Source organism: Oculina patagonica, chromosome 13, assembly GCF_052425735.1.
Source record: "Oculina patagonica isolate OP01 chromosome 13, crgOcupat, whole genome shotgun sequence".
NCBI lineage: Eukaryota > Metazoa > Cnidaria > Anthozoa > Scleractinia > Oculinidae > Oculina > Oculina patagonica.
Window position 1 is genome coordinate 10,063,074 of NC_135770.1, and position 22,776 is coordinate 10,085,849.

Consider the following 22,776-nt stretch of genomic DNA (forward strand, 5'->3'; position numbering starts at 1 on the left):
TTCTTGCTTACATCTAAACCTCTAAAAATGTATATAAAAAAACAATAATAACGTTTTCAGAAAAAAAACATCCTTTCCAAATATAAAACCAAATATTTCTGAAACGCAAAATTTCTTTTTTGTCATAACCTGAAAATAGTGGACATGTCTATGGAATATCATATATTTAGCAACTTTAGCAACTACCCTAGTCCAAATCTGATTTTTTAGGCTTTTTTTTACAGCTGCTTAAGTGCATCAATAATTCATTGGTCGATAGGCGAGTTTAGATGAGAGTATGTAAACACGGTTGTGAAGTCACGCTTTTAGTGTTTCCTGGCACAATTTGAAAACTTGTAAAGTAATTTCAAGTACAAATATTAAAGAAATGGAAAACAATACCAAATTTTGTTATGTGTTTCGGCTCTCTCTTCCCATATGAGTCCGAGGAAAAAACGCAAAAGAAAGAAGAACAGCGCTTTGCCTGCCTCGATGATCGTGAGCTAGAAGACCTCGAGCTCGTCGAGAGAGCTCAAGCAAACCACAAAATATGCGATCTAAATATGCAACAAAATACGCAGTAAACGTTTTTCAAGTTAATTTTTACATTTAAGTACTACAATAAAACTCTTTATAAGACATCTTTTATTTTAAAAAAGTTACACGAAAACGCACACGAAACTATATGCTACAAACTGTAAATGAAAATTCAAACTTTATTTGCACGGCCGATCGGTTGAATGCCGTCAAATCTGCTTAAAATGACGCTTGAAATGTGTTTTCTCTGAGACGTTCTCAGCGTAAAAATTCTACTATTACATTGGCAAAGGCAGTCGTGAACTTTTTTCATTCAAAATGGGCTTCGGCAAAATGAAGGAATGGAGATAATTGTCAGAAAACCAAAACAGAATTTGATGTCAATTTTGAGTTTACTCCTCGCTTGAACTAAAGCACATTACAAAGACGGAGCAAAAGGCAGTAGAAGAACAGTGAACTCGTCTAGATCGCTATGTGAATAACCCACCGTACAAGAAAGGCATACCAGTGCTAGCGACCCCGCTGGATCTGAAGCTTGTGCTAAACTTCACAAAACTTCACAATTCACGACGAGGCTTCTCACCATGTTGTCGGGCTGCCAAATTGAGCAAGTTCACGTCCCTTTCAAGAGCGATCAAGCACAGTGACATTCCTTTTCAGCCCAGATGAAGTCCTCGTCTTGAAGTTCTTTCCTTTCCTTGAGCATTTTTTCTAGTTTTCACCGAACGTTCGGTATTTTTCTGCAAGATTTACGTGGAATCGCTTTCATCGACACGGCGCTACTTGCACAAATTTCACTTGATCTTGACCCTTTTAAAGCGAACTTTGATTGGTTCATGTGTTGTCAGAGGCGCGTTTTGAGAAAATCTATTTCAATCAAAAAGTAAATAAACCAAATCCCCTTCATTTGTCGAATTATTTTTGAGAAATATTTTATAAAAGCAATAGAGGACTTTTTCCGTATTTACATAGCCTCATCTAAACACTCGGGTGGTTGGAAGAATTCTCGAAAGTTATGCAAACCCTGGACTGCGTCTCGGGTTTGCATAACTGTTTGGAATTCTCCCAACCCCCTCGTGTTTAGGTGAGGCTATGTAAACACGGAGAAAGTCCTCTATTGCTTAAATAAGGTCTTTCATGTATTTAATATTTCAACCGCAGTTCAAATATAGGACATTTCATTCATTCACTACCATATCTTTATCTTCTGCGGGTATATTACGAACTCGAAAAGTGATCATTTTTTTTTAAAACAAAATAAGAAAAAAGAAAAGAAAAGTGATCATGACCAGAAGCCAGTTTGCTTGATAGCTCACTTGGTAAGAACATCAGTATCACAGAGGACATGGCTTTGAATCCAGTTAAAGCTTGAATATTTTAAAGGATTTCTTTCCGCAACTGCTTACCCTATGTTGCATACATAACGGCGATGGTTTTCATGTATTGAAAGGTACTTATTACATACGTATCCTATTATGCTTGTAAGACATCGGTATAACGTAATAAGAAACTTTCCATAATTACCTCTGGGCCAAAGCACAGCTCTCCTTGGACACCGCCCTGAGATGAGAAAGTTGTATAAAGAACCTGATTGACCATTTGTCGATTTGTCTTTGTTTGTCGTTCTGTTCCTAGAGCTGTTGCTCTGACACATTCTTTCACTTCTTTTTCCACTTGTTCCACTCGTTCTCTTGTTGTTCTCTCTTCATCCAGCACCTTTTCAAATTTATCCTCATCTAAATGGAGCATTATTAGATGACTTTTTTGTGATGTAGTGTGTCTTTTCTAAATCAGGTGCGATTCTGGATATCCATTATAGGAAGTGATTTAAATTGATATTTTCGTCGTTCTTTTATCTTCATTGTCACTTATTTTTAGCTATGTAGTTTCTTTAAGCTACTGACTTTCACTAAGACCCCATCCTCGGAGACCCAGGGGCAGTTAGTGGGGGCGACGTGCAGCTTATCGGGACAACGGGATTTTCGGGCGAAAGTTTACAACATAGAGCGTAACAGCCCCTGGGCACTTTGTCTTACCGAACCAGTTCCAGAAGCGTTTGAACTCCTTCCTCTTGATTGGCCACAAAAATATTTTTGTGGCCAATCAGCGAGGTTGACCAGAAGAGCGACTCTGACGTCTTCTTACACGAAGTTGTTTTCCTCATAGACTCGTCGTTGTTGTTAAGCCCGTCCATCGGATGATACTACGTGGGTCTCAGATAAAAAAGCAAAACAAAAACAAAACAGCGAGGCCTGGGAATATGTTAAATGGTCACTTGTTAAATGTAGCATAGCGCAAGGAAACCAAAAGTTTTTAAAGCTATACGCGAGCACCTCTTGTTTATAAGTTTTCTTTTTGTTATTTAAATATCCAACAAATTAAACAAAAACCCTTTGTTTTAACTGTCAAGCTGGCAACAAAATAACAATAGGTGACGACAGCGATATCTTCGCTAACGCGTGGCCCGTGCAGTGAAGTACCCAGACCGTGGCAAGTTCCAGAAGTCGGGCAACGACCGAGAAAAATAATAAGAATTGTTGTTTACTCGAATAACTATTAAAAAGCGCGCAACTAACAGTGTAGAACTGGCAGTCGTCTAAGGCTTATTTTTTTTTTTAGACTCTCCATGTAATAGCATCCGATTGATCGGCAGAGCATCCACGACGAGTCTATGAGGAAAACAACTTCGTGTAAGAAGACATCAGAGTCTCCTGGCCGGTCCTCGTCGCTGATTGACCACAAAAATATTTTTGTGGCCAATCAGGAGGAAGGAGTTCAAACGCTTCTGGGACTGGTTCGGTAAGACAAAGTGCCCAGGGGCTGTTACGCTCTATGTTGTAAACTTTCGCCCGAAAATCCCGTTGTCCCGATAAGCTGCCCGTCGCCCCCACTAACTGCCCCTGGGTCTCCGAGGATGCTAAGACCCCAACAGTGATATTAGTCATAATGCGTATGTATTTGTGACGACGATGTAATCAATGTTCTTGTTTGTTTTCAAAACCAAATTAAATTTAAAATAATTGATAGGAAATCTACCATAGATTAAATAAAACTTCAGAATTTTGAGGCGATTGTTAATTTTGCAAAGAAGACTGACCTTTTTATGTGTCCGCCATTTTGCTGTGCCGGTAAGTACAAGCCGGTGTACCGTGCGTGGCGGTCACAAAATTAGCAATTAAAACGTTTTACTGACATAAATACAAGGGTGATAAAGAGTAGCATTTACCTGTTACAGGAAACTTGTCTTTATACTTTTTGAAGTATTTGCCTTCAAGTCCTTTAATAACCCATCTTGCTGAGAATACCCTAAATTTTTCCTATAAAAAAAGGAAAGATTGAACATGTTTTACTCAATGTTGTGCTAGCAAGAGAGTTTTAAAATCCTGTAAAAAAAAAAAAACCAGAAGGAAAATTAATAAGAAAAAAGTAGTAGTTACCGACACGAGCAAAGAAACCTGAACGTAGATTCTAGTAAGGGCGGTGTGAAAGAGAACGCCTACAAGTACGATATTTGCCAATCGCGTGGACAGTGGATACTACTTTATTATGCATGCAAGTCATACGTTTCATGAAAATGACATCATCTCCACGACTCTCTCCCTTTGACATTGCTGTCGCGGCGAAAAATAAACTACTCTCTGAAATAAAATTTACATTTCAAGTTTTTGACGGTTAAGTACCACGGTCAAAGTCGTCTACTGTTTCCCGCGTTCATTCCCAGGATGCCCAAAGAAAGAATTTCCCTCTCCCCCGTCAACACTTCAAGTCGTGTCGTTCTTGACTACACCGGAGTGCTGCTCACCATATTGTACTAACCCAAGAACAATAATAGCAGGAAGCTTAGAATAGGTAACTCATCTTTACATGCCAATAGGTTACTTACATACAGTAAAAGAAAGCTTTCTAACATAAATCTTTCCTTGGCATTAATTGTAGTCAAAACACTTCCCGAAGTTACACTTGCGCTCTAATAAAAAAGATTCCAACAACGAGAAAACATCGGGTTGACACCGGGTTGAAAGCCCAGAAAACAAGCTGTAAACTATTTTTAGTGAAATAATGTTACACCTATCGCACTCTGTTATTCTAATTTTTCTCATTGTAAGCCATTATACGCCTGACGATGGTACTGGAAAAACCGAAATATAGCGTTCTGTCAAACATCTCGTCTGCTTTTTCACTGCTCTGAATATAAGTCATGAAAATGCATTTATTCGGATTATCCTTTATTTTATTTTGCGCTGGGACATCTTCCCCTGGAAGATTTTGAAATTCAGGTCCTCGGAAATGCGATTTCCGACATTCTTAGGCCCAGTCAGCGTGTTTTAATGTCTCTTTTTTAATTTTGTAGTCAAAATGTCGACAGTTATGTATTCGGATTTACATATGCGTTGAAAATCTATGTGAAATGATACCGCATTTGTAGTCGCAAAGTTCACTGCTTATTTTAGTCCAACCTTCAAGATCGCAATCTTATCCTTGTTCCCTTTCGAGTTACGATTCGCTGAAAATATTAATTATGTTGGAGATTTCTTCGATGAAAAGTCCAAACTACACAAAAAAACTACAAACATGGCCACTTTTCTCCTTCGTGCTCAAAAGACGCGGCCGCTAAGCCTATTGGGAACACAGGCTACCCAACATGACAAATAATTAACAATTATCCTGCGAAATCGCGGAATACCGCCTGATACTTAGCCGACGAAGCCGTAGGTCGAGTTCACTAAAATCAGACGATATTCCGAAAGATTCATCCTCGGAGACCAGGGGCAGTTGGTGGGGGCGAGGGAAACGCGAAACTGCGGGCAAAAAATAGCGCGAAGCTGCGAGCCAAAAAATCGGCATATAAAAGTTGGAGCGACTGAAAGGTGCCCCTGGGGAAAGAGTCTTACCAGACCAGTTCAAAAAGCTCTCTGGATACTGCCTGCAGATTGGGCAGAAATGTTCTTTGTATTCCCTTTGTATTATTCTGCCCAATCGGTGGCCTGCAGGTCTACAATCCTTTATGTGTATTACAATACAAAATTCATACACAAATCTAGTTCGCTAACGATGCTCGAGAAGGAAAAATTTCGGCTTGTGCCTTCCATGGTCGAGAAAGTAGGAAGTTTGACGGCCATTCCTTCGGTGAAATGTCGAATGACTGCCACAAACATTTATTATGCATACTATAAGCAGTTCTTTGTTCGGGCCTTGGACGGCAACGCTTTGTTCAAGTCTTTTTTTTTTATTTTGTTTACTTTTCAAAAGAGTTTTAGACTTAAAAAAATGTTTACGATTTTTTGGCGATTAAGTGCGTCAAAAAAGCTAAAATAATTCAAGACTTAAGAAAAAATTACATACACTTTTGGGTTTTCGCGTTCAAAACACGAAAAATCAAATGCAAGAATCACTGCTGCACGCTCTGCACGCGTAGCTAGTCGCCCGCTCGACACATCTGCCTGATTATGCGTGGAAAATTTCTCGTGTTTGTAGAAGTTTCGCTTCAGGCAGCGAATTATACTCCTATGAAATATCTAAACAAAACTGTAAACATCGATTTCCTCGACTTGCACATCGCAAACAGCACGCAAGCGCGAGGAAGGCACTACCCGATTTTTTTTCCCGAGTAAAATCTTGTGTATATATTTCGTATTAGGACACACGGAATGGACTGCAAACCTGCAGGCTGCCGATTGGGCAGAAAAATACAAAGGTAATACAAAAGATTATTCTGCCAAATCAGGAGGCAGTGTTCAGTGAGCTTTTTGAACTGAACCGGTAAGACTCTTTCCCCTGGGACAACTTTGAGTCGCTCCAGCCAATTTTTTGCCCGCAGTTTCGCGCTATTTTTTACCCGCATTTTCGCGTTTCCCTCGCCCCATTAACTGCCCCTGGGTCTCTGAGGATGCGCAAGATTGAGCAGGATAATTGTTTTGTTATTCAACAAATTGTCAACGAAACACATTTTGCAGTTAGAAAAACTGTAATTATGCAGCGCTTTACAAGATTTCAGACAATTTTTCGCAACCTACGTATCTCGTAGGATATCTCTTATGTACGGATGACAGATGCGTCAACATTTTTACCATATATGGGCAGCGCGCGCATTTGTTGAATAATAACAAATAATACAAACACAACGGAGTATCGAACTAAGGTTACAACATTCCGCTCTCCATGAACGCACATGTTAAGGGCAAGTCCATAGTCCATAGTCAATAATCTTGTGTCAGTCTCTCAGTTCACATAGCTTCTTCTTTACGTTCTTACAAGCCTACCTTCCAAAAATATCTAACACGGCTGGCAATACATCAAAATCACACAGTCAAGTTTGTTGTTGTTTGTTGGAGACTTTATATATGTTGTGGTTCAATTTTATATTTGGTTTAAATTTTTTCAATTTTTTTTCTTTGTCTCTTATTCAATATCATAAACTGAAACAAAGAGAAATAAAAATCAAACTGGTTTGAAAACTTTTAAATCAAAGAGAAAATTGAACCACAACATATATATTGGAGGAATTGCTGGGATTATTTTATTTTTTTATTTCGTTTAGTAAAATTGTAACCATTTAGCTGAGTCAGGCCTATACTAATCGTATTTCCTTTTAATCTACCAGCCGCTAGTTATCTATTCCTACCTCGTTTTTGTCTTTGCTTCCCACAATCCTGAGTAGCTTGCCGACAAGCCTGAGTAGCTTGCCGATGTTGTAGATGATATTAAGGGGGACTGGTACTGGATCATAGGCATCGTATGTCTGAATTGTAATTGCTCTTTTGATTGTCCACACCTTCAACGAATTGTCCTTGAAATATTCAAGACATGAACGTGTTAGTTATGGCTTTCAAGTAACCTTTCTTCGTTTTGTCCCGATGAAGAGTAAGGGTCTATACAAACGTTTTTAACATCTTTTCTATGCTACGATATAACTTTATGGTGAAAGAACATGAAAGAAAGTTGCTGTTGTTTATAGCTGTGTGTGTTCGGTCGAATCTACTATAGTGGCAGGGCCAGACAAGGCCGCTAGAAGAGAAACAATTTAATTAGGTGATATGTGCGCACCTATCGCTCATAGTACTCTGGTCAAAGAGCCTCACATATAAAAGCAACAATGAGCGTTAGGCGGACAGACCCTTACATTCGCAAAAGGTCAAGTCGAGGTATTGCCTCTTACCACTGTACGCTGCCACGTGTTGCAAAGCAAGGCTATCAGCATATTAACAAGAAGGATGACTCCAAAAATTAGAAAAGCAGCGTATAGGATTTGGGCGACAGTCTCTGAAGGAACATCCACGGACGCCAAAGGGTCAGTCTCCTGTGCCCCAAGCAGAGACCACCCCAGATGAATAGCCATCGCCCACCAACTGCCAAATAAAGATGTTTAGATATTGTAAGCAAGGCAGATCACAAGCTGGCTAATCTGCTAAGTTATTTTCGTCCGACTGTGAGTTATCTCAACTTGACTACAAGGGCCTGTGTAGTCGTTATTGTTGTTAATGGTTTTTAAAGACTAAAATAAAATCTAATGAAAGGACGGTTGCAGCAATGACAAGTATAATTTGGATCTTTTTCTCCGAACGATAAACTCCTTATAGCCCCCCTCCCCCCGGTTATAGTCCCATCTTTCTGTGGTAACGAAAACAATATCCCGGTTATAAGCCTTACTCCATGCAGGTTTTCCATGTTAACTACTCGGGCTGGTGGCATTGTGTGTTGGCCCGTTTTGTTTTGTTTTACCAGTCTTGAAGAATTTTTCAAATACCTCAGTTCGCGCTGCTTATCAGAGACAATGCAAAATAAAATTGTTGGGCTCGAATATTAGGCTTAACTATACCCTGGGTGCCAGAGGGTTTCTTGCGCGGTTTCCGGTGACGGTCTGTCGGTCATGTCTCTATTGTGAACCGCGCCATGAGCTTCGCCGGTCGTGGCGAAGGCCTTCAGCAGCCGAAGACCGCCAAAGAGTAGTCCGCTGCGCGCGATAGAAAACTTCTGGTACCCAGGGTAGCTCAACTGTTATTATACAACAAAATTTTAACTTTGCTCAAAGGCTATAAGGTGAATAAAGAAGACCAATATTTCTCCCTCGACCTCCCTTCCGTAAGCCTCGAAACAAAGTTAGCATTTTGAAGTATCAAAATAAGCCTACTGAATAACGAAAGATACTGAACTCTAACTTAATTTCAAAATATTGTGTCATGCTCAAAGGCTTTCGTGAGTGTTTAGATAAACAAGCTTTCTACAGAGGCTAGAAATGATAATTCATTCAGAGCAGGACACATTCGCTCTATCTCACTGAAAACTGTAGCCCATTACTCTATGAATTACTCTACAGTATTCTACTATTACCAGTTTTTCCCTCGAATCTGTCGTTTTAATTTAAAAGGTCGGGGGGGGGGGGGGGGAGAGAGACAAGATCACTTTTTACGAAAAATAAAATAGAGTGACCTAGGGCCCAGAATGACGATCCGTCATGATCACGCACTGGTCACGCAATTTACCACACGTAGTCTTTACTTCAAACGCTGGATAAGTTTTTGGAAGGAAGAAACAATTATGGTTTACAGTCACATTTCCCAAAATAAAAAAAAAAAAAAATAAATAAAAAACATGAGTCATTTCGTGACTCTCATGGAAAAAAGTCGATTAGCGATTCACGGCTCTGTTTCCAACTCACGTTTCGCGTGAAAAAGAGAGCCATTCTACGATTCAGGGGAAAAAGAGGCCTTACGGAAAAAACCCTTTTCCACCCTCATTTCACTGAATGTTTACAACACCTTAGAGAGCAAGAAAATTGCTTGTTGGGCGCACTTACCATGAAGGTCCAGAGTTTCTACAAGTGCTGAAAATATTTGAAATCGTCAGTTAGTATGAGTGCTCAGCAAGTTGTGGGATTCTTATCTGAAGGAGATTCAGCGTAGATTTTGCCATATCCCTGTAACGCCATCATTTTTAGTTGATTCTTGTTGACAGCAACGTTTCTTGTGTTCAATATAAGGAAGTATGGCTAAGTGGTGGACAAGCTGTGAGAAATGTATTTCTAGGCAAATTGTGTGGCATGGAATGATCAGTAAGACTTTACCTAGAAATTGAAATTTCGGTACGTGGTAAAAAGGTCCAGACTCGTATCAAAGAAAGAAAGAAATTCATGAAAAAAAAAAATAAAAACTTACATGTCATTTTGGGCACTTCCATTCGCAATAAAAGATTTTTCTGTCATGAACACTTTAGTAATGGCAATGGAGAAAGCCAAAATCCCTGCCATAAACTGCAAGATTATAGTGCTAATGTCCTTGAGAATGTTAAATAGAGCAATCTGGATGACGCCAAGGTGCCTTGACTGTTCCGTCACGTGACCAAAAACCCTCATTGTTAGGCACAAGGTATTGAAGCTGTAGAAGTAACCAGCAATGGCGAGAGCTCGGTTGTTCATCTCTGATCTAGATGTGAGCAACGTGGTTACCTTCAGTGTGACAATTATCAAATAGACCAGAAGACTGATGAAGTCCAGCAAGTTCCAGGGGTCGCTAGAAACATAGCATTCATCATAATCAATCAATTAATCGATCAATCATTTAATCCATACACAAATATATAGCCTTATTCATCAACATATTAATAGGTCAACCAATCCGTCAATAAATCAATCAATCGATCACTCAATCAATTAGTAAGTACACTTATTGTTCCCTTAGTTAATCACAATCTGACAAGCGCTAAATTCAGAAAGGTCGATGTAGTTTTTGAATGCTTACTAAAACATTTTGATATGGGCTCTGAGAAACATAGTTGTCATATATACTTAACCAGATAAAAAGCGTTGAAAGGTTATTGCTTTCGTCTTTGTTGATTTACTCCTTTTTTTACGGGAATGGCATTTGATTTAAGATGAATTTTCTACATTTATTAGGATTAAAATTCAATCTTTAAACTAGCTAGATCCTCTTTACATTTTAAGAAGTTAAATCCTTGCAGTAAAAACAAAACAAAGCATCAACTTTAACTATTTAAACATTCCCCGGAGTTAAAATCTAATCTTTCAAATAGAAACATAACAGTGTTAAATCCATGCAGTAAAAAAAGACAACCCTCACAAATGTAGAAAATTTATCTTAAATCAAATGCCATTCCTGTTCAAATAGCGTCATAACGATAAAACACCAGTAAATGTCACTTTAACCGTATCGCATTTTTCCAAGTTACAAAGCGTTTTTAACACATATCCTAGTACGAGAACTAAGTATGTAAAGAAACTGTGTCGAGCTCCTAGAAAATCGGTCGGCCGCGTTATGCTATAGTACTTGTTCGTTTAAGTATGCTGTCGGGAAAGTCCTACAGAAAACTTTAATGGAAGAGGGAATTGTTTAATTGTCTCAATTTGCTTCTGAGGCATGTTTGGCGGGAAGGGTTAGGATTACCATAAGGAAGAGAAATAGGTTATTTCTCTTGTCTAACACCCTCATGATCTATTCCAAAAATTCCAAAACGATTAATTATGAAGTTAAGAGTTAAGATCAGCAATGATTTCAAAGTATAAATGGTAGTATTACAATAAAGCCTTTCTGGAAAGACAAAAAATCCTACATACCTAAGATATTCTGAAAGCGTTTTCACACGAATCCAATTCGTTTGAAATCCAACGTTTACTTTTTCTTTCCGTTTCTTCATGCGTTGCATGATATCCCAGAATTGTTGACCCTCTACCAGATAGCGGCCCATGAAGAAAATAAGTATCACCCACTCTAATCTGCTAAACGCTAGGGTTGATGGCGATAAGCACAACACATAGTGTAGAACAGCAAGCACAATGTAGCTCAGCGTGTCGCGAACATACTTGGCGTAAGGAGTCGAGTACATTCGGCACACATTTTCAACTGAATATAAATAAAGAAAAGTCAATGTCGGCTGCTAATGGCAGGAGCCAATCAGTGATTAACGTTTCTTATTAATGATAAATACACGCAGTTCTGATTGGTCCTTTTTGATATCAATGATTTGTTGCGGTCAATCATTGGTATAGCTTTGTAAAAAGCATGCACACTTGCTTTCAGGAGCAATAAGGTCTTAAAAGGAGCAATGTCACGGTATTTTAAGTCATTTTTCTGATCAGTTTCAAATTGAATGAAAACCTAAAAATAATAGTTTTTTAACATAGAAAAATACCAACGATGCAATAAAAACCCAAAAATAGACAATTAACAAGGATAGTTTTGACTGACGAAGAATAAGACGAATTACAAATGACCAACTTAAAAGTGGGGGGATAGCGGGGTATCCCCCATTCCCTTGATGACGTAAAAAATAATTAACTAATTTGGAGCGTGGCGCAGGAAGTTGAAATAAGGCCTCTATAAGAGCAAGAGGGGTATCCCTGCTGTGACACTAAACTGTAGCCTACATAAGTCAGAGGGGTATCCCTTTTTTCAAGATGCGAGACACGGGGCCATGTGGTCTACATCAGTGCAAGAGGGATATCCTTCTTTGTCCACTTGGAGAATAGGAACAACTGTGGTCTACATAAGTGAGAGGGGTATCCCTATTTTTCCGCCTGGAGAATGGAAACAAACGTCAACTATATAATAGATCCCTCTGTTTAACTCTTGATGGAAGAGGATAGGGGCGAAACGTTGATGCTGCCATGGACAATTTCGAAGAGGAAGTAAGCCATTTTCTTTTCTTATTTCCATTGCACTTGGAATTGCAATCTAGGTAGATAGAGTGTTGAGTCGGTATGTATTAATCAGACAGATTTAATTAAGACTCGTAGTTTTAATCGACAGAAAAATCGTAATGGAGGACAAGTTGCGAAAAAACGAGGAAGCCCTTAAAATAATAATAAGCCATTTTTAATTTGTTATTTTTATTTGTTTTCCCAAATTTCTCGAAATTCCATGATCGATTGAGTGTATAATGCCAATTAATTGTGACGTTTAACGCTTCCGATTGGTTGCCGATGACGTGGACGCTCTCCATTGGTTGTCACGATGTCCATTAAAACAGAACTTGGGTCCAAGTCACTCAGTCAACCAAGATGGAGGAACGACATCAGAACCCCGTCGTTCAGAGAAGAATTTTGTATGGTTTTAGCGCTCGTTGGAAGCTGAAATTTTGGTGAGTAACATATCTTTGTATAAAATTTCTATTGGCGTAAAGAAAATGGCCATTTTGGAGTGAACTTCTCCTTTACCATTCTGGGTTTGAGTGTTAAAATCAGGTTTTTAAACCATTGATGTAAAATGCCTTTTTTAATTTTAGACAATAAACGGTTTGAGCAATATCGAAAATTTTAAACCCATCAGATGTGTATATGGCCCATTATTTACTTAGAGCGATTTTATGCTTGGGCGGCCCCTTGTCTTATCTTGCGGTACAAGTGTAACATGAACGAAAAGGAAAGCCTTTTGCCTTCACAACACAACACCGAATCACACACGCTTTGTTTACAACATACTAGTATCCTCGCGAGCATCCGGCGCGTTCGAGGACTGGGGAAGCAGGAATTTTCAACCATTCCAACTCAACCTCGCGAGAGTTGACTGGCGTTCTCTGCACCTGGCCACTGAGCCCTCGCGAAGAAGGAGAATAAGGCTCTTGAGGGGGAGAATGACACGGTTTCAAGTAGTTGAAGTGGACCACTCTCCTTTGCCGACGCCTTCCAGGCTTTCTTTTCTACTCCTCAATACAATAGGTAACATCAGACAAGGCCTTTATGACCTTCCAGGGGCCACACCAAGGCTTAAGGAACTTCTTCCCCCTTAGACTGGTTCGGTTTCTGTACCACACCCGGTCTCCAGCATGGAACCGCTGACCATAGCACTTGGTGTCCTAATAGGCTTTTGAGATTTCTGTGCTCGCTTAAAGGGACATTTTTACGGTACTGCGCATGTACAAGTTATGACGCAAGCAAAATCACTTCCATTGTTTATAGACCAATCGGAAGCGATATGTCAATATGCAAATCCTGCGCGTATTTTGTCTGTGTCATGGAATTTTCGTGCAAGCTGATCGATCAGACTCGTCTGACTCGTTCAATCGACTCTCAAATCGAATGATTTTCCTTGCAAATCACGCGGCGAGCTACACGACAAGATACCACTGCATTGCTTTGTTTATATGTCTGGAATGATTGATAAAAAGCGTAAAACGAGAAAGTTCAGTTTCCCTTATACTTTAAAGCTTGTACATTCAACGCTTCTGTTATGATAGAATTCTCTCGCTCGCATCAAGTTGCTGTGAAGATAAATCGGATAAATCGACTGAAACGTACGTTCGAATTCAATTTTGAGATGCAGGAATACAATCGCCAAAAGTTCCTTCCGGGTAGTACTGTAATTCTTTTCTGCCTTTGTTAGCGCACGGGCAGCAAAGGCTATCACACGCTCTTTTCCACCTTGAACCTTTGATAACACCGCGCCCAAACCACTGTCACAGGCATCGGTGTCCAGGATAAACGGCACATCCAATTGTGGGAAAGCAAGTATTGGGGCATTTGTCAAGTGGCGTTTAATGGACAAAAAGACTTCCTGGCATTCGGCTGACCACGTGAAATTATCTCCCTTATGTTCTGCTCTGTACAGCGGGCGTGCAACCTGGGCATAGTTAGGCACAAACTGTCGGTAGTGTCCAGCTGTGCCCAGGAATGCTTTCAACTGGCGGGGATCTGAGGGTACTGGCCACTCCTTTACTACACGTATTTTCTCTGGGTCAGTAGATATACCATCCTGAGTCACGACGTGACCTAGCACAATTACTCGTTCAGACAACAGCTGGCATTTCTTAGGATTAATCTTTAAGCCAGCTTCTGCCAAGCGGGACAGAACAAGTGCGAGCCTCTCCCTGTGTTCCTCCAGTGTTCTACCAAAGACTATGATGTCATCTAGATAAACTAGACAGTCTGACCAGCATAAACCATCGGGGACAATGTCCAGAGCACGCATGAAACAAGCCGGTGCATTTGTAAGACCAAAACGCAATCGACAGAACTGATAAAGGCTACCCGGGCTTGCGAAGTCTGTTTTCTCACGGTCGTCCACGTCAACACCTATTTGCCAGTACCCTCTTAGCAGATCAAGCTGGGAGAACCACTGCGCTCCTGCCAAGCCCTCCAATATATCATCACACCGAGGGAGTGGATAGAGGTCGCGTTTGGTTTCAGAGTTAAGAGCACGGTAATCCACACAAAAACGCCGGCTGCCGTCAGGCTTGGCTACCAACACAACTGGAGAGGATCATGGAAATTCGGAATGCTCGATTATCTCTGCCTCCAGCATTTCGTCGACTTGTCGACGTATTTCTACTCTCTTGTGAAAAGGGACTCTGCGGGGTGGCACCTGGATTGGTTGTGCGGAACCTGTGTCAATGGTGTGCTGCACTCCCTTTACAGTACCTAAATCCATCGGGCCTATCGAGACACAGCATGGGTGATCAGTACTTCGTAATGCCGGCGTTTTTCCTCCTCAGGTACTGACTCACAGTTGATTGGGAATAGTTCTTGCATTGACTTGCAGCAGCTTCAAATTCTTCCATGCATACTGTACTGCACCATTTAACTCCAGGTAGAACACTCGCATCTTTCTCAGAGGAAACCGAAGAGACAACTTTGAGGTCCATACTTGTACGGCCCTCTTTAAACGACTCCCACTCACTCTCCAATAGGGTGTACTTCCTATGTTACTGCACCTGTAGACCCTTATTGGCTGGTTGGATGGATTGAAAACTCGAACCGCGACTCGGCCACCCTTGATGGTTACTGCGGTTCGAAGTGCTCCAGCTGCATTTCGTTCTGTGAACTTGTCTGAGGGTTCCAACACACCCACTTAATCATTTAAGCCATTTGCTTCCTGTACCTGACAAGGTATGTCTGCAACCATGTTTGGTAGCAACGTTACGGCCACTGTGATTTTGCAAACGTTGTCAAGATGCCCAAAGACCATCTTGCTGGGTCCTTCCTTAGTATTGACAGTCTCAGTGTCAAAGTTAAGGAAACCCTTGTGGGTCCTAAGAAAATCTATGCCAACTAATACTTTTGGTACAAATTATAAAATAAGGTCTCAATGAATGAGTATAAAATGCCCTTTAAAACAGTTTTAAGTTCCACAAGTTTCGGGCTCGTTAAACTGTAATACGCTTGTTTTTTCGGCAAGACTCTTCAAATACGCCGGCAATATCTGACATTGCAGTTCTTGATTCCATTTGTTAAGTGCCGCAATACTTTTAAATTTCCTCAGTCAAGCCAGCCAATTTCCCCCCGAACTAGCCGAGAAACTTGGCTTGATTCGAAGTGCACTGTGTACATCAGGCGAGCTGGCTGAGCTGGTCGAAGTAGATGCTGAACTCTCGCTTTTCGTGGCAAGTTTCGCTTCCATTTGGGCTAGATTCGTCTCCAATGCTTTAACAGTTTCTTCCATGGTCTTTCCTTTCACAAAAAAGTCCCACCGCTGCCACCAAATGTAACGTGAACGCTTCGTTTACACACACACACACACACACGGCGCAAGCGCGGCGAATCATTAGGGCTCAGGCCCCACGCTACACAAGCTGCAGAGGTTGTTAACGATTGTTTTTTAGCCTGCTAGCCTGCGTCGCAGGCTAAACAAAACCAGGCGAAGACACATGTTTGAACCCTGCGTCAAATTCAGGCTTACGTTGTGTTTTGTTCCTGATTTTTATTTTAACTAGTTAATTTTTAGTACCTTTTCGCTGAGGTCAAATATCAACTCAAAAGCTACGAATATAACTCAGCTTAAAGAAACTGCTATGAGGATTTTGAACATTTTAACAGTTTTTCATTTTATGCAAGGAATTTGCGAAATTTGAGGAGTTTAAGGGTGCCATTGCGACTGCAATTTGAACATAAATCGGTTATAAATAAAAGGGGATTTAAACATTTGTAGCAAGAATTTGATCCAAGACATAACACACGACAAAAAAAACTTTTTACGGGAGTACGCCACAGTAAGCTAAAAAGTAACATTTTTTGAAACAAGCCTTAAAATTGTGATTTTTAGTGAATACATTACCTTGTCACGCAAGCAGCATCGAACATCTTATGACTCCCGCAAAGATAAACGCATTTGAAGCCTGCCAAGTTTGACAGCAGAATGATAATCGTACAGGTGTTACTCTATCGGCAATCAGTGCATGTTTGTGTCGCAGCAACTCCTTCCCCGATCGATTCTTGCATGAGTTCTACCTGCCGTCATGTTTTCCGAGCCAGTAATGCATAATTCCAGCGGTAAATAATGATTCGCTCTATATAGGGCCTTTTTGCCCTTATAAAGAGAGTATTTTTCCCCGCAAAACAAATCAGAAGCGCCAGCATATAAAACAATGACACCTTTCCTTGGCAACTGATGTCGTGAGGCGCAACGTTGATAGATAAATTTGATTGGCGTTGCAAATATCAGAGTTATTCTTTGAAATAGAACGGAACCACGGCTTTATGATTAAATGAACTGAACACTAAGTGCATTTTGCAAGGACAAGATTCAATTTCCGCGAACTGTAAGAAGAAGTTATATTCCATAACTCCAGACAATGGCTAGTATTTCAATGTCACGTATCGAAGCCTTCATTGCAACATCTTCGTACAAAAAATACATCTCAGAACGCATCTACTGCCGAAAAACTGTGGTATGCAATAAGTGAAAGGTAACTTGTGATGTTTCATTTAAACTAGCGTTAACACGACGCAATAGGCGAAGACTCTGACATGTAATAATTTCACAATTGAAACTGGAGATCGTAAACTGTCAATATCGCCAATCGCAGAGAATGTTTTCGTAAACGGCAATATTACAATTTGAGCCGTTTCTTGTGATAATTTTCCCGCAAAATTTGCCTTGGATACGACACTTTAGTTGCCTATATCTCGCTACATACAAATTTCCTTGAACTGAAAATTTGTAAACAAACATATTTTGTGATAAACGTGCAGCTGCTTTAAAGTGAACCGATCTGAAAAGGGTCACTTATAGTTAAGGGACGGACCATTAGAAAAGTGATGGGGGGTGGGGAAAAAGCCAAAAAAAAATTCACGCAAGGCGAAATGCCAAGAAAAAAATTCTTGCAAAAGGGAAGGCAAAGAATAAAAAAATCATACAGAAGGAAAGTTCCTATTAAGCACTAAAAACACTTGTAATTTTGCACTAGATGAGTTCGACTTTTCGACGAAATATATTAGGGAGAATGCTGAAAATAGCATTCTATTAATTCATTCTATTAGCAAATTACATTAAGCCTGGCTTCCCGACAAGCAAAACATTTCTTCCCATACGCCAGTATAGAGCGATTTTCACTTGAATGTCGAAAGAAATTTGCATTTGCTTTGGTTTTGCATTACTACGCTTAGTGATTGGTTTATTAATCTAGCGCCACTTTTTCAGCTAATCAGAACTAAAACCAATACCAATCGTGTCTCGCTCGCGAGCCGAAAATCTCCCACCCCCCATCACTTTTTTAATGGTCCGTCCCTAAGTCTTCAGGAATACCCTAAGGTGGCTCGTAATATTTTTATGATATTTTTATGATCTGGACATTAGGAGAAGACAAGCTTGATGATTTCATAAAATATCTTAACAATATCCACCACACTATAAAGTTCACCAGTGAACGCTCGACCACCTCAATTCCGTTTCTCGACGTCAACATTCACCTCAACAATGGAAAAATAGAAACCGACCTATACTCTTAACCTACAGATAAGCATCAGTACTTACTGAACACCTCAAGTCATCCATATCATACAAAACGGTCAATCCCTTACAGTCTTGCTCTACGTCTACGCCGAATCTGTTCCACTGAAAACTTTTTTGAACATCGCGTTAAAGAACTTCAGCAATATCTAGTTAAAAGAGGCTTCAAACAACGCTTTATTTCAGAGCAAATCGACAGAGCACGCCTGGTATCACGGGCAGAGTCTTTGCAAGAACACACTCGCGAAACACGATCTGATAGAGTTCCTTTAGTAATCACATACAATCCAGCACTTCGTAACATTCAGAAAATACTTCACAACAAACAACCTCTTCTTAACTCCTCTTCCAACTGTAAAGAAATCTTCAAAGAAACACCCGTGGTATCTTACCGGCGCTCTCCCAACCTTCGAGATTTACTCGTCCGAGCGAAACTTAAAAGCCCTAACCAATGCAGTCAGCCGCCACCCGGCACCTTCCGCTGTAACTCAAATCATGGATGCCTCACTTGCCCCCACATCGAAGATGGCAAAACTACATATACCTTCAGCAGTACTAACGAAGTCAGACAGATTAAACATCACATAACATGCAACTCAACTAACCTTGTATATATGATAGAATGTAAAAGATGTAATAAACAATATGTAGGAGAAACAAAACGTACTCTTCCGGAACGTTTCACTGAACACAGGCAGGCCAGCAATAATTCAAGGCACAAGAAAGCAGCCACTGCAGTCCCTACTCATTTCAACATGCCAGGTCACTGCACATCAGACATGTCTCTAGTTCCTCTTGAATTGCTACCCACTAAAAGTACTTCTCGTCGCAAAGCAAGAGAAGCATATCTCATCGACCGAGGCAAAACTCTTGAACCTAATGGCCTCAATAGACGCTCTGAACAGTGATCTGTTATATCTTTAGAACGTTATATCAAAGTTAGCTTTAGTTTATTATTATTTTTATTTAATTTTTTTTCATCTTTTATATATTATTAGTGCGTGTATTTTCTTTATACGTATATATTACACCCTCGACGCTGTATTTTATGCTTTTTCCTTATATGGCTATCGTATTACGTATTATCCACTTGTATACTTTAATTTAAATTTTAGGAGCCGTTAAGTTTTATCTCACTCCAGCTCTGGCCCTGTAGAAGACTAGTGGACTAGTCGAAATATCGGCCAAATAAATTGTCCAACAGAAGTGTCGTCGTACTAGCCGTGCATTTAAAATTACTGGCTCGTAATAGTTATGATATTCCCGTTTTGGCATTCTATTGTAGCTACAAGTAAAAACTATTAGTACAGTCTGTGAAGGTTGAACCAATAAACAATTTGATGTTACTGTGACGTCAAAATTCGTTGCCTCGGCAACGTCAAAAGTGATCAAAGATACCCTATTTTTGACCTTTTGAGGCTAAAAGCATAAATAAAACTATTCGGTAAAGGGGGGGGGGGGGGGTGGGATGGAACCCCTCTCCGGATTTTTCGTCATATTAATGCGTAGCGAAATTATTTACCACTGAGAAGTTAGCCCGTAGCTTATTCTACAAGATGACAATTTTAATTGGCTGTGACGTCATTAGAGCCGCCATCTTGGATCCGCCATCTTGGATTTCAACATTTTCTTAGAAAGTCACAAAATAACAGAAATTGATGCAAAATCAAGCCAGAATGCATATGGAATGTAAAAATAAACAAATCTTGCACTTCTATTTCAAAAAACTGGAAAAATCAAAAAAATCTTAAAAATGACGATTTTTGGCAAGACCTTCTTGTATTTAAGACGTTGCTATGGCAACGTCAAATGCAATAGACACATGATTAACATATCAAAATTTCTGCAAAGGAGGAATGAACAGCAACTGAAAGTTTCAGCATTGTAGAGAAAATCCTTTTTTGAAATTTGAAAAAACCTTATGGGGGGTGTTTGCCACCCCACCCCCCTTGTACGTCCGAGGGTTAAGTTAATAGCCTCAAAAGATCAAAACTAGGGTATATCTTTGATCTCTCTTGCGGTTGCCATGGCAACGAATTTTGACATCACAACGACCTCAATTTGTTTTTTGGTGAAACTTTTACAAATTTGCACAGATTTGCACTATTGGTTTAGCGTTGTTGGAACACCAAAGAAGGGCATGTCGAAACCATTACAAGCCACCTGAATTCGTGGAATTGGTGTATCCGCTGACTGTACGATACCTGTCACATTAGACTCCTCTTTTTTGTTTGCTGCTTCATTCCTCTCGCCTTGCTTGCTTTTCTTCGCTTTCTCATTTTTTCTTCGTTTTCTCATTTTCTCCAGTAGTGAAAACACAATGAACAGGATTGGAAAAAACAACAAGTCAAAGAAGCAGAAGAAGTTGAAGAGCAGAAGCTGCCACCAAATCCATCCGGTCTTCTCAGCATCACGACCACGAAATTTGCGTTTCAACTCATCCTCAACTGCCGGGTGGGTTAAAAACTAAAGAAAAGGAAGAAAGAAAACATTTTTGAGTATTGGGTATCAAGCGTCAACGGTACATGTGACTTTGCTTTTTTTTGCCGATATAGGCTACACTTTTCGGCTGTGTAGAGTAGAAGTATCAGCTATGTCCCGAAATTGAAATGTTCGCTTCTAAATCAAGGTTATTTTTCAACCTTCGATCGATGCCGATCAGTAGTGGTCATTATTTATATCCTTGTTTTTGCATTTCCAGATAAATCGAGGGAAACGTTGCTACTTTCTTAGAAAACTAGAAATGTTTATGAACAAATTGATACAAAAATTGTCGGTGTTTGATGCGAATGAAATATTTTACAGCGGCTCGAAAAATGCCTATTTTTCTAATTTTTTAGACGTTGCAGCGGGCCTGAAGGGACAAAATATTTAATGGCTTAAACGCGGCCAAAAAATCATTTTGAATCAAACCAAATCTGTTTTAGTTTTAGCATCGGTTAAGTCTTTCAGTTTCCAGAGTTTCAGGCAAAATTATTTTTTGACGCGAATTTGTGTGGGTGTTTTTCAGAAAGACAGCCTCTTAAGAACTATTCTTTGTACTGGGAAATGAAATTTTTTTACCCCCTTTCATATTTTTCATGCAGTTAGATATTCAGGGGGGATGTACAAAAATGCCCTTTTCAAGGTTGCAACCTTATTGTTGTAAGGCAACACCAATCGTTTGGTGGTGTCTCCAAACCTAATTTTTCACTCAAAACATGCTCTGAAATGTGAAAAACGTAAACAGCTGTTCCTCGAATCCATTAAAGCTTTACTGTTTAAGACTTGGACCAAATATAAAGTCATCATTCTAGTTTATATTGATGTATCAGGCATTTTCTTACATTAAATGTACAATGACTAATCAGTCAATTAACTAACACAATGTTTTGCAGATTATAAACGATTGTATCATTTTAGGCAAAACCGCTGACCAATAATACTCTCTGGTTTTGCACGATCGAAATCAAAATGGGACAAAATACCTCGAAAACACGGCCTTCAGGAGCAATCTTGCCGCTCGCTGTTTGCTCAACCTCGTTGGAAACCATTTGAGTTCTCGTGCTCTGATTGGTTGGGTCGTTCCACTCTAGATGCTGGTTGATTATATTTTTCACATGTGAAGAAAGCTATATGCGAAGCTGATTGGATGTATCGCTTTTCTCGCATATGAAATATAACAAATATAGAAATCTATTTGGGAGATTTATTGCCCAAAATTCTTGCCATATATGTAATAAAAAGTTGTTCATTTCGTCCTGTCCAAAATAAATATTGTCAACTACATATTTCGACGTGCAGGCCATCTTCATTAAAATCCGCCGTTCTTGCATCAAAAAGAAACCTCTTGATGTTTTATTTTCGATGTTGTAATTCATCAAATGAAGAGGGCTCATTCTTGTTTTAAACCTTGGGCATCGAACAAGTTGCTTGTTTACCGCCAATCAATCGCGCCGAGTAGTCGACCTTGTGGAATGAAATATTCTTCTGTAAAGGGAAGTCATGCCTTTGATATCCTTCAGTGGAATTATATTTCTTCCTACAATATATGTTGCTATATTTTTCCTTCCAAAAAGGCTTGGCTGGAGCTCGACTCGTGACTCGAGGTTGACTCGGGCTCGCAGTTGGCTCGTATTACGCTACAACTCTACCACGTCCTACAGATGCGTTTTTGAGTTGACCGGCAAAGCCTATCAGACATTTCGTAGTCTATAAATAAACTCTTAGTCGCTATCCATGGATTTCAGCTAAAACTGATACTTACTCAGATTAACTTCTTCACTGCAGAAAATAAACATAGCAAGTTTTAAAATTTCCGCGAAAATAATTTCTGTTTTTTTGAACCAAATTTCTGATCCAGCCCTAAAGTTTCGACAATTGAGAAATACCTTCTTTTGATCTAGGTCAATGGCATCATCGATAATATTATCCAGGACGTAGTCCCCAAACTGCTCACGCAAACGTTTTTCAATTCTGAGCGGTTCGAGTAAACAGTAAGTGAAGGCATCTACAGAGTTTGCCTGCTGATTCAATTTTTCTTCATCGGCTGTCTTTTGGTCTGCCAATCCACGAAGTCTGAAGCTGACCTGAAATTGAAACAGAAAAC

General features: G+C 39.8%; 2 protein-coding genes across 4 annotated transcripts in view; both read right to left on the bottom strand.

The window, feature by feature from the left end:
- The window catches only part of LOC144636696 (uncharacterized), a 366,639-nt gene that overhangs the window by 57,750 nt on the left and 286,113 nt on the right, over window positions 1-22,776 (bottom strand). The window lies entirely within an intron of this gene.
- LOC144636698 (uncharacterized) overlaps window positions 1-22,776 on the bottom strand; it is a 105,226-nt gene that overhangs the window by 26,547 nt on the left and 55,903 nt on the right. For all 3 annotated transcript variants that reach the window (XM_078495884.1, XM_078495885.1, XM_078495886.1), the window contains exons 10-18: window positions 22,559-22,756; window positions 20,393-20,654; window positions 11,084-11,369; window positions 9,669-10,022; window positions 9,311-9,337; window positions 7,673-7,862; window positions 7,139-7,303; window positions 3,743-3,833; window positions 2,041-2,252 (exon numbers count right to left, since the gene is read on the bottom strand). In XM_078495884.1, the coding sequence (XP_078352010.1) occupies window positions 2,041-2,252; window positions 3,743-3,833; window positions 7,139-7,303; window positions 7,673-7,862; window positions 9,311-9,337; window positions 9,669-10,022; window positions 11,084-11,369; window positions 20,393-20,654; window positions 22,559-22,756 (1,785 nt within the window). The remainder of the gene's footprint in view (window positions 1-2,040; window positions 2,253-3,742; window positions 3,834-7,138; window positions 7,304-7,672; window positions 7,863-9,310; window positions 9,338-9,668; window positions 10,023-11,083; window positions 11,370-20,392; window positions 20,655-22,558; window positions 22,757-22,776) is intronic.